The following is an 11,888-nucleotide window of genomic DNA, read 5'->3' as shown; positions in this document are numbered from 1 at the left end:
CTCACATGTCTGCAGGGGTGATTCAGTGTTTGTAATAACAAAAGATAGTACCTTCCCCTTCTGTAAGTTGTGGAAGGGCTGTGGTTAAAGTATTGTTAGTAAGATGCTGTTCTTTCCTTTTGGGCAGGAAGGCCACTGAGATGTGGTGCTGGAGAAAGGAGTGAAACACACAGGATTAGCTTTGCTTAGAAGAACACTTTCTCTTTTTAATTCAAGGTTTTAGAAGCTGTTTCATATGTTCCCTCAGTTCTGGGGGAAGTTGAGTGGTGCTCGGATTCTTGACATTCAGGATTATCTCATGTGCTTGCTGGAAGAGCTCCTTCCCCACAGCTTCCTCCACCCGGCTGCGCCACTCCACCAGCTTGGGCCTGTTCTCAAAGATGTCACAGCCACATCCTACAGGCTGTAAAGACAGAAGCAAAAACACAGTAGTACAGCTTCCATGCGAACAGTCCAAACCAGAATCCATTTAGAGGGATGGGACCAAAAAGCCATCTGGAGTTCAAAACGAATCTCAGCTGGATCAAGTCAGATCTAGACGATTTGAGATTTTGGGGCCTGGTTTCAGCTCATTTCAAGTTCTCCATTTTTAGGAGACTAGAGTAGTATCTTAGAATACCTCTGACAGCTACATGGGAACACAGAGAGATAGCAATGTGGTCTTCCCCTTCTGCCCCCTACTCCAACATTAAAAGGAAAGGCATTCTTGAGTTTTCATTGGAAATACTTTGTTGTTTGGGTTTAAAAATCTCTCTGCAGAGTTTGCAGCCCAAAAATTAGAGTCATGCTGACACATGAAAGCCAGAATGTGAAGAGACTAGTATTTCACTCCACTGGGCAATGAAAATAGACCAACAAACCGATAGCACAAGTGTCAGTAAGTATGTTACAAACACCATCTCAAGAGATAATCAATTTTATAATGAAAAGTAAAGTAGATTCACACCAGCCAATTAAAAAGAGACATAAGGATACATACAATGGTACTTCAATTGTGTGAATGTGTTTAGGGATACAGAGGAAGTCCTCTCTCTAATATATAGACTTTTTTTCCCCTAAGTTTAGACTGTATGCTCAGCACTTCAAGGAAAAAGCAAACAAAAAAATCCCACAACTCTGACCCCCAGACTTTTCCCTATGGAATTCCCAGTCTGAGGAAGGGAAACCATGCATTTCTCAATCAGTTTAAAACACAGGTAGTTTTTCCACAGTGCTGAGCATCTCGTTACACTCATGCTAGAATAAGTTTTAGTAACTTAGGACCTTTCAGCTAATCTACTGATTTCCATTTATTTCTGCCAGAGGACCAGTAATCAGAGCAGGGTTGAAGTTCTTTAAATATTTTTCATTTCCATAGGAAGTGTCGCTTCAACTCTTTCAGTTTTATCCAAAAAGTTTTAAAAACAAACTGGCAAAAAGAACTCTTATTTGAGATATTTTTGCAGGACATGAAAGCCATGTGTCAGCCCACTCTCCCAGCAACCCAGCTTGCTTTGTCTGAAGTCTGGTTGGCAACTGGAACCAGTAGGACCAACACTCACCTGCATGAGCTCCACAATGGCCACCAGGTCTGCCAGGGAGATCTCATTGCCCACAATGAAGGGCTTGTTCTGCAGGAACTTCTCCTCAAACTGCTTCAGAGCAGAATTCAGTTCCTCTACAGCCTCCTCTAGCTTCTCTGGAGAAAATGGCTGCCCTACAACAAGAGGCACCAGTACCTACCAGGGAGAGGAAAATGCAGTTCTTACATGTTACCTGCCAATTTTTAGTCCATCCACCATGCAGCCATGGCACCCTGAACCACTCTAAGTATCCCTCATGAGTTTATTATGGAGTGGGCTGAGTTAACTGGTACTGGAAAACCCCTTTGCCAGGCTGGTTTGCATTACAACCCATTGCATCATATTCCTCCAAACCAGGCAGTCTTGTTCAGATTCTCCTCTTTGGAGACATTTGCCTTTAAAAAACATTTCACACCAACTGCGATCGCAGCCCCTTGTTTCAAAAAGAGAGGGCTTGTCTCTGCAGAGACAAGTGTCAGTTATGTCTAGTCAGTCAGAAAGCAGAAGGAAAGTGGTCAGTGTGTGGCACCATCTCACCCTTGCCATGCTGTATCAGTTACATTTACTTACTACTCTGGACTGAGTACAGTGGAGACAATGTTCCTGCAGATTCAATCTTGGGAAGAATTGGGACTAGAATATAAAGGAATCTTTCAGCAGGAGTAAGTGGGGCCATTACAATCCATCAGGCAGAGTGCTGGCTCACCAGAGACGTCAATGCAACTCAATTTCCAGTTTAATTTCCAAATCTCAGCTGGCCTGGGTCTTTGCCTAGTGAGGCACAACATCCAGAAACAGTCCCAGTCATCCATACAAGAAACTCCAAGCAAACAGCCTGTCTTGCATTTTCTAACTTTTGAGTGCTGGACTTCGCAACCTCAGTGCTCTTTTAATGTCATTTTTGGGATGTAATAGAGATCTACTCCACCCTGGCAAGGTACCAGCCCAGCAAGACAGTGACACTCTGCATTAAGGTCATTCTGAGTATGCCCCTCCCCACCCAATCCCTTGCCCCACACATACTTTATAGGAAATAGGGATGCTATGGAGAGGGGAGGTTGAATGCATTCTATGTGCCACAGCACTAGCAGGTGCTAGCAGTCAGTTCTCATGTCATCTAATATCTTTACCTTGGTTATGAAAATTTTGCACCCTTTCTCCCGAATGGTAGTGTGCTGCCAGGACAAGTATTCGTCAACCTGGGCCCGTTTCTGCAGGTCTGAAGGGTACCAGTGATCAGGGGTGTTGAATTTTCGGCTCAGATAGAGAAGGATCGCAATGCTGCCCAGATAGTAACAGGGAACAATGGGCAGGTGAATTAAGAGGAGATGGAAGTTATTGTCTCCCCCCTTCCCCGCACATCTCGGGATACTCTTACTACCAATAGCTAGGTCAGTGAGTTAATACTGACAGACCCAAGAATCTACCCTTAGTCCCTAATAACCAGTCATGTTCTGTACCATGAGAGTTACAACTCAGACTTCTCTCCCTGCCCCCCCTTCCCCAACAAGAAATGCATATACCATAGCAACATCTACTTCCTAGCACTGCTTGAAGTCTGCGGTATTTTTCACATAAGAAATGGTGAGAAAGTGAACATTTTTAGGTTTGTTTTTTTAAGTTTTGCTTTTCAAGATGAATTTGTTTTGAGTTGTTTAGGTGAAATGAATGTTTTAGTTTTGAAAAAGCATCTGCATTCCAATTCCAGCCACTTCCCAGTGGGGGTGGGGGGAAGGAGAGAGAAAGTGGAAAAAAAAAATCCACTCTCACTTTTGCTTCTCCCACCTTCCTCCAGAAAAGTGAGAAATGGATTTCCCCTTCTCCTTCCTCCACACACCTTTTTTTTTTTAAACTGCCCTGTGATCCTTTATCCAGCTTGTGGGGCAGCGGCTGGGGGGGAGGAGGGAAAAAAAGGAGGAGATCAGCCATCCAGCCCCACTATCGCCTATATTTCCAGTTGCAACTTGAACCACTAGAACAATTTATACTGGACCATACACCCATGATGGGAAAGCTTTACATTACCAGACCTGTAGACATCCTCAAGCCAGCCCCTTCTCCACATACAGTCAGTGACTCACCAGATCCATGGAACTTTGCAAGTACTGAGCCTACAGGCAGCTTAGCTGCAACATCACCTGATGCAAGTGGCTGGGCTGGGCCAATGTTTATCCTCATCTCCTTGTCTTCAAAGATGGTTGCACAATTGTAGCAAAGCATAAGGGACACAAGGAACAGGGAAATATAGGACTGGAAGAGGCATAGATGAGTGGGGCTGACAAATAGGGAGAGAAGAGAAAGGACATGAATGCAGAAAAGACACAAAAACAACATATAAAAGACAGATAAGCCAAGGCATGGAGAGAAGAGATAAGCAGGTAATAAGGTGGAACTCTGAGCAGGGGACATAGCAGATAGATGTTAAATGTTGTGATGTTAGACAATGCATCAGAGGGTTGCATTTGTTTAATCCTCACCTCTCTGCTAAGGTGAAGGCTCCATCCTTTAACGCTGGTACTTTCTTCAGCACATTCACCTTGCCAAACTCTTCACGAAGGTGATGCCCTAAAAAGATTTAGGAGGAGATTAAGGAGGTGGTAGCATGAGAGGAAGATTCAATGACTAGAGGGAAGCAACCCAGCAAAGTTTAAATTTAGCACCCAAATAAAGCTACATTCTTCACCAATTAGTGAGGATCAGCAGAGTCCATGGGAATATTTGACCAGGAATCCCAACTTTGACATAAGGAAAAGTGCTGTTTATTTTCCTAAGAGAGCAAGTGGGCAACAGAGTTCCATAACAGATATAGATTTTGCAATAAGATTTATCCTGATGCTATCTTCCCTGTTCATCAGCTCAGCATTCCTGTCTCTCTCCTGTTCATTGTCTGCATGTTCAGTGTTCTGACATTTGTTAATAGGCTTGTAAGGCTCAATTTATGCTAGTAATCTTGTCAGCTCAGGTCTGCTTCATAGACCTTGTTTTAATATCAGATATCTGCTGCTGGAGTGTTCCCTATCAGGATCCCTGTGTGAAGCACTTGACATACGCAGAGTGAGATCCCCACAAGGCTTGCAGTCTAATTTTAAGATGAGAAATAACAAATGGGTGTAACCCTAAGAGGGAAGCAGGACAAGGGTAACAGTGGAAAGTGAAAGTTACATAGGCCTAACTGGAGCACAGTTCAATTCAAAGGCAGTTAGCTTTTCAGGCCCTGTTAGAGTGAGGCAGGATTTCAATCATGCTTTTGAATCATGAAAATGCAATATTTTGTGACTGAGTGCTGTGACACTTTTACCAAACCCAAAAGCCGCTGTTGGAGTTCAGTTATATGCATTACAGTTTGTACTCAGACATCCGTTGCTTTCAATTATCAAATGGAACTGCCACCATTAGTTTATTGCAGGAATAACTTGCATCAGGATAGGGAGGGGAGAGAAAGGCATGCTGTCAGGTCTGAGGTAGGTAATAGACATAGGCATGGGTTTGCATTCTCATGACAATTCTTCAGAGCTCCAATACAAGATAGAAGAAAAGGGATGAGCTTTATAGCCGGAAAGGAACAACATTTACCGGTAGTTTACCTGACATCTGAGCCAATTCTGAGAACCCTTCCATGCACAAGTAGTGCTTGCCTACCTGGTTAGGCTCACTTCAATGGATGACTTGTGTGTTTGCAAGACTGGGCCCTTTGTTTTCAAGCTCCTCTAACCAACTTGCACAAGTGAACCTCAGAGAGCTAAATGATGCAACTCTCAAGCCTTTTGTACTAACATTCTGGCACCTGATCCCCAGATAACACAGAACCTTCTGGGAATTGGTTTAGTTTTCTGATACTTGAATAGTCACAAATGAGGCTTGCCATCTTTACACAGTGAAAGTAGTTCTATTTGGAACACAGCCTCCTTTAGCAACCTTCCAAAAAGGATACCAAGATTTTTCCATGTGTATCTCTCTGCTCACTGCTGTGCTCTAGAAATGCCTGGAGGATTCCAGGCCCAGACTTCACTCAGGTCACACAAGCCTTTGAGTGGCGATTTCTGTTCTGTCCAGTCCTCATCCTTTGCATCTGTTTCCCTGAAGCCCACAATGTTAGAGAAGTAAGAAGGCTTCAGAGGACTTGTTCCAGCCAGCCTCCAGACCTATGGAAATTCACTTCCAAAGCAGCACTTCTGAAATGTCGACCATCCTTAGGCTTCAGAATGAGGCTTCCAATGGTCACTGAACTCTGCTTTGCAATTAGTGGTTTTGCTGTTATCACACAGATTAAATGGGTCTGTTTTTAGTTCAATGGGTGGGATTTATGCATACAGCACCAACACTTAATAGCAGACTGGCTTTTATTTTTATTTTTTAAATAGAGCTTAGCCTGTATATTGTGTTTTTTAGCAAGGGTTTGGTCCTTACATATTAAGCAGGATCTGTTGCAATGAGCCAACATGTAATTGCCACTTTATGAAAGAGCTCTGAGGCATGGGTGTAGTTTTGGGGCAGAGAGTTGCCCCTCCAAACTGCAAACCTTGGGCAAGCGTGGAATCCCCCCTTCCCCCCGATGGCCCCATTGGCCTGCTGGAGCTGTCCCCCCACAAATATAGAAGTCAAACTACACCTATGCTCTGAGGCCTTATTTAAGGTATCACATAACAATGGCGGCTCTTCCAGGGAAGCAGAGCATCCACTTGTTTCCAGTGGTCCAAATTCAGACCTTGGGCTGAACTTTGCGTCCTCCTCATGGCACCTCCCATGCTCAGCAACTTTGTCAGGATTTGAGAGTAGGGCTTGAAGCAAGAGTGCAGATCTGGACTGAAGATTTTAGCACACCCTTCACCTGCTGTCCCATATCCAGCACTGGTCTGTCTGCATGCTGAGGCAGCATAGGGGCCCATGGTTTGTCTGTATAAAAGGCTATAATAACCCTGATTTTGCACCATGAATGCATGCGTATGTCCGCACTGGTAGCACTTAGGACCTGAACAGAACCAAATGTATTTAACTTATAAGGATTTCCATAGGAATCCAGGAGGTTAGTGCAGTCTGAGATACAATGCACTTTAGCATCCCTGTAAGGGGAGCAAATGTAGCAGTGCTTCTCTGCTGTATTCATAAGCAACATGTAGGCTTTGGTAAAGCCTAGTGCTGCTACTGTATAGCATAGAGCATTTGGAGCTTGCGATTTTGTTGAAATCTCCTTCAGTCAGTCCAATGACAACTGAGTCAGTTTCTCACCCTTTTCAGTACGTTCATTGGCCTGCCCCATATTTTAGTGGCTCATGGTGGTCAGTACTGAAAAGGAAAGAAGCCCAAACCTGTCTTTGTTTAATAAGTTAAATATTCTTTTAAATTGACAACACCTCCTTCCCCACGGTACCTTGAATATTCTTATTCATCTCCCCTCACCAAAGTCCTTAGAAAGGCGAATGTCATGCAAGAGCAAGGCATAGAGAGAGGAGAGAATATGTAGCAGAACTCTTCATTATTAGTAGGCTTTATTGCAAACTCAGGCTTCTCCACTGAATGAATGGAAGCAAGCGTGAGACTTCTTGGAGAGAGCACCTGTGCTGTGAAACACTGGAGTTTGCCATAGGCCTAAAGGGGATTCACTTAACCTTTCATTGAAGCAGTTAGATGAAAACTGGTGGATTAACTGCTGCCAGGCTGCACTGGGTTATATCAAGGAGCACTGGGAAAGGAAAGAGTAACTGCAGAGTGTCTGCTCAAGAAACTGCATTTCTCCTTCCTGCTGTTACTGGAAGAGGGACCTAAAGCAAGAGCTGCAGTGTGTTGCAACAGCATTTTTAACATGCCCATGATGGCAGTCTCAAGGTCACTCCAGCATATAAAGCCTAAATCTGATATTACGCCTTATTAGCAGCAGGGGGATGAGGGGAGTAGCTTGTACGTTAGTAATTACAGACCGTTTCTCTTTTCTGGTTTATTCCAGCCAGGCTTAAACTACATTTTATGTCATAAGATGGATGGCAGGGGAGCATCCCTGCTGTGTCCGCTCACATTCACCTCACCAATAGGGCTGCAGCAGGAGCCAGAGAGGTGTAAAATCTCTGCGGAATGTAGGGCAGGAATCAGCACGGGGTCCGAGACACAGCACACAGCAGCTGCTGCAAGGTCAGCATAGACACATTAAGGCCACATAACTTTGACAGATTCTTCTGTGTGTGTCATAGCTCAGCAAGATCCCAGATGGGGCTGCCTGAACTCAGCCAAAATGGGTATTTCATAGGCACAGTAAAACCCCAGGAGTCCTGTTTGGAGAGAAGGGCATCCTATTACATGTCCCTAGTTCACACTTCTCTTGATGAACTATCGCCTTTGGTACCAAAGACACTTAGCAGGCACAGCTTTGACTTCAGGACAGCAGACTTCTGTGGTAAAGAATTGGCTGAGCCTCTCCAGAACCAGCTGGGGCAGCTCCAGCATCAGCATGACAACATAGATACTGCCTGGGCGGCAGGTTGTCAAACATGAGCAACTAAATGAGACTCATAAATCCCCCACTGGCGTGTTTATGCCACCCCTCTGCCCCACATGCTATTTTGTTGCTTAAGACTAGCAGTGCATCCTCCACCATCACAGAAAGCATCTTGTGCCCCATAGTAGCAGGGTATGGAAGGGAACCTCCAGAACTTCAGAGGATGTAGCTGGGAGTGCTTGGATTACTTTAGACTCAGAGCAGAGCTTCCGGCCCCTGCCTCCAGCTAGGAAGGGACTTGATCTAGAGTGAGCATTTTGTGTGTAGTTAGGTGTGCTCTGAGAATGCCCACAGGATCAGCCCCAATAGGCAGAGAAACGCCAGCTTTCACCTGGCATGAGGATCCCACTGGGGCTTAGGCATGAGATAGCATTCAGGCACCTGCACGTATCCCCAGAGGCAGAAACTTAAGGACTAAAGAAACTTTTACAGTAACAATTTAGGCACTGAGGGATTTGAAACACCTCTAGAGTGAGGTAGTAGCTGAGCAGGGGTTTTGATGATCTCCTTGGTGCCTAAACTTTGACCTTAGGTGCCTCAGAACTGGCAGTTATGTGTTATGAGGCATAGGGGTTGAGGAAGCTAAGAAAGACCAGAGTCACAGCAGCAGGCTGGGCAAGTGCTTTCACTTAAACAGGGAATAATGGAGAGCTCTCCTTAGCAGTGCCAACATTCTGGTTAACACAGCTTAACCGAGAGAGGAGTTGCTGTTCTTTGTAGATGAAATATCCACTGGGGATGAATGGAGCAATTAAGTGCATATTAATCAATGAAGGACGAGGGAGAGGAGAAAAAACACAAGGCATGGTGAAAAGTCTAGAATCCCTGCTCCCCTTTCAAAGTTTTAAGGCGTTTGAAAGGTAAGCCCGCAAAGGAGGTTTTTAACAAAGAGTTGTCTTTTTTGTTCTTTATGGTGGATGACAACCCACAAAGGCTCTTTCTCTCCCTTCATTGTTTGCAACATTGGCTCCTGTTTTTTTTTTTTTTTTTAATTCATAAAGCATCATGAACATCAAGGCTAGATGACCTCGTGAAAGACTCAAGAGGATGTTTGTTATGAACTTGAACCGAAGGGCCCAGGGCATTAAGTTTTTAACAAAAGAGTCATTTATCCAGAGTGTTAGTCACTGACATTAGATAGGTACTAACAGGAGATAGACCTCAACCAATAGCCAAGTTTAAAGCAGTTTGATGGAAACCCCTTCCTTTCTCAATTACTCAGCTTTCACTCTTGTGATGTCATGCTCCACCAGCTCTACAGTCACCACCAGCCTTACATCTACTCTGCAAAAGATCCCTCACTGCTGAAAAGGGATGTTGGCAACATGCACACTTGAACTGGAAAGCAACGTGGCTGTTCTTGTAGTTGAACTGAGGACTAAACACGTTCAGCATCATGTCAGAAGTGGTTGTTAAATCCTGCAGCACCCGGACACCTGCCAATCCCTCCATGATCAGTAGTGAGAAATTTTCAGTGTCCGCAAGGCTAACGAGTTTTCTAGGAAAGGCAGAAAAGTAGAGAAGAGAAATCCCACCTTTCAGGCTTTCTTTACAGTCCCCCTCACCCCCACTTTATTTAGTAGCTCCAGAATATACTCCCATGGAAGTTCTTCACTGAAGAGTGGCTTTAGAAAGTGGCTTTTCTCAGCTCTCCATACCTACTGTCTGAATACGTTCAGAGTCACAGTTGCTGATTTTAGTAACAAAAATAAGTCCCTAGGTTTTGACTGCAGCTCCCCTATAGCTCAAACACAACTAGAAGGGAGTTCACACGTTCCTTAGAGTGCTTATCAGAATTATTTACCAAGTTCCAGTCAAATACACCTGTGTAAGCTTGTTGAAAGGAAGGGGGAGCACCCATGTAAGTAACTTGGCTTGCAGACCTATTACAGCTCAGTTCTCTCCCCCCGCCCCAAACATACAGCTAAGGGTAGCATAAAATCCCTCTTTACCCTGTAAAGGGTTAAGAAGCTCAGATAACCTGGGTGACACCTGGCCAAAAGGACCAATAAGGGGAGAAGATACTTTCAAATCTGTGGGGGAAGGTTTTGGTCTGTCTCTCTTGGAGCCCGCCAAGAAACCAGGCAGGGAAATTCCATCTTAAGTGTATCTGAACTAAGCATCTAGTCTTGCAGAAATAGTAAGTAATAGCAGAAAAGAAATGCATTAGATTACCTTTTGTTTTAGCTTGTGAATTTCCCTGTGCTAAGAGGGAGGTTTATCCCTGTTTTTGTAACTTTAAGGTTTTGCCTAGAGGGGAAATCCTCTGTGTTCTTGAGTCATTTGTTATTCTGTAAAGTACTTACCATCCTGATTTTACAGAGGTGATTCTTTTACCTTTTCTTTAATTAAAATTCTTCTTTTAAGAACCTGATTGATTGATTTTTCATTGTTCTTAAGATCCAAGAGATCCATCAGTGTTCACCTCTACCAATTGTTAAGGATATTATTCTCAAGCCTCCCCAGGAAAGGGGGTGTAGGGTCTTGGGGGGATATTTAGGGAAAGTAGGGCTCACAGTGAAGGGGCAAGAGGGAGGCCGGTCCCCCTTATGCCAGGCAGCATTTCCATCCTACAAGAATAGGGGTACATTTGAGCAGAGGCATAAACATCCCCTTTAACAAAAAATGTAAGAAGTTGGAGGGGAGCATGTGACACAGCTGGCTTTACCCCAGTGAGATAACTGACACTTCCAAAGAGGGAGTAAAGGCCATAACAGTTGTTTGGTGGAACAAACTCTCTCTTTACTGCAATGGGAGACACCTGCAGGTGGGGATGGGGCAAGAAAGGCCATGGTGGCCCCAGCAGATATTATTGAGGTAGATAAGAATAGTTATAGGTTACACATTACCACCGATTAAACAGCAATTAGTCTCAGTCTCTCTAGTCCTTCTAGTACCTGTTTTAGGGACACTGCAAGAATCTGCTTCATAATAGGGAGACAAAACTCAAGACTTTTTTAGTGTTAAAGATGACACTGCTCAGTGCTTTGGTCTAGTCATGTCATCACAGAGGAGGAACATATTTAGTGGAGCATGAAAACAGCATGACTACTGCTAGTAGGAGCCTGCACATGCGTGTGACAGTGGGAGCATGCCCCTGGCCCCATTCCTTCACTTAAGCATATTACTAGTTGATGAGCTTGTTAACTGTTAAGAATCAGAGACTGGGTACAACCTTGCACCTCCCAAATGCGAGCCTGATAGTTAAAAACAGCCAAGACTCCACCCCACCAAATGTACAACTATTACAACAGTGGCCCAAAGTGAAAGACCACCACCAGAAAAAAGAGCTTAAAGAGCTGGGGCTACCTTTCTTTCATGTGTCTAGTTTCCTAAATAAGATTTCCACCCTCAACTAGAGATCAGCAATGAACAACAAGGCAAAATCCCTGTGTGGGGGGACAGAGACACATTAGGGTGTATAGCAAGGGAGGTGCCTGGGAATCAGTTACACCTGAGAAATGTAACATGCTGATATTCTGCACAGAGCCCAGCACAGATCAGTTCTCCCTTAAGATGTTATTGCTGGGCCTCCCTACCAGAGTAAAGGGATAACATACACCCAGTCCATCCCCACAGGTACAGGTGCCTTCCACTCACCTTTTAGCAGCTCCACATGCTTGAACTCAAATGGGATGTTGTTTTTTTTGGCAAATATAAAGAGGGCTCGGCAGGGCTGGGAGAGGAGATCCAGAAAAAGCTCTACCACCATTCTGGCAGCTGGGATTCAGTGAGAGAGAAGCCCTACAGCCTAGAGAAGGCTAGCCGTTTACAGCAACTCAGCCTGCAGCAAGTGGCCTAGAGGCAGGACTGAGAATAACTCCTGCATACCTTTGCTA

The 11,888-nt window shown here is 44.5% G+C and overlaps 1 protein-coding gene across 1 annotated transcript; it reads right to left on the bottom strand.

Annotated features, from left to right (window-relative positions):
- Positions 1-175: 175 nt before the first annotated feature.
- LOC120386075 (glutathione S-transferase theta-1-like) lies at positions 176-11,888 on the bottom strand. The gene is made up of 5 exons (XM_039504904.1): positions 11,650-11,888; positions 4,040-4,127; positions 2,693-2,843; positions 1,542-1,718; positions 176-403 (listed from the first exon to the last, which is right to left on the bottom strand). Exons 1-5 carry the CDS (start codon positions 11,759-11,761, stop codon positions 212-214), a joined length of 720 nt encoding a protein of 239 aa, XP_039360838.1. The 5' UTR covers positions 11,762-11,888; the 3' UTR covers positions 176-211.

The sequence above is a fragment of the Mauremys reevesii genome, linkage group 18, assembly GCF_016161935.1.
Source record: "Mauremys reevesii isolate NIE-2019 linkage group 18, ASM1616193v1, whole genome shotgun sequence".
NCBI classification, from domain to species: Eukaryota; Metazoa; Chordata; order Testudines; family Geoemydidae; genus Mauremys; species Mauremys reevesii.
Note: the sequence above shows the minus strand (reverse complement) of the source record. Positions and strands in the feature narration are given on the sequence as shown.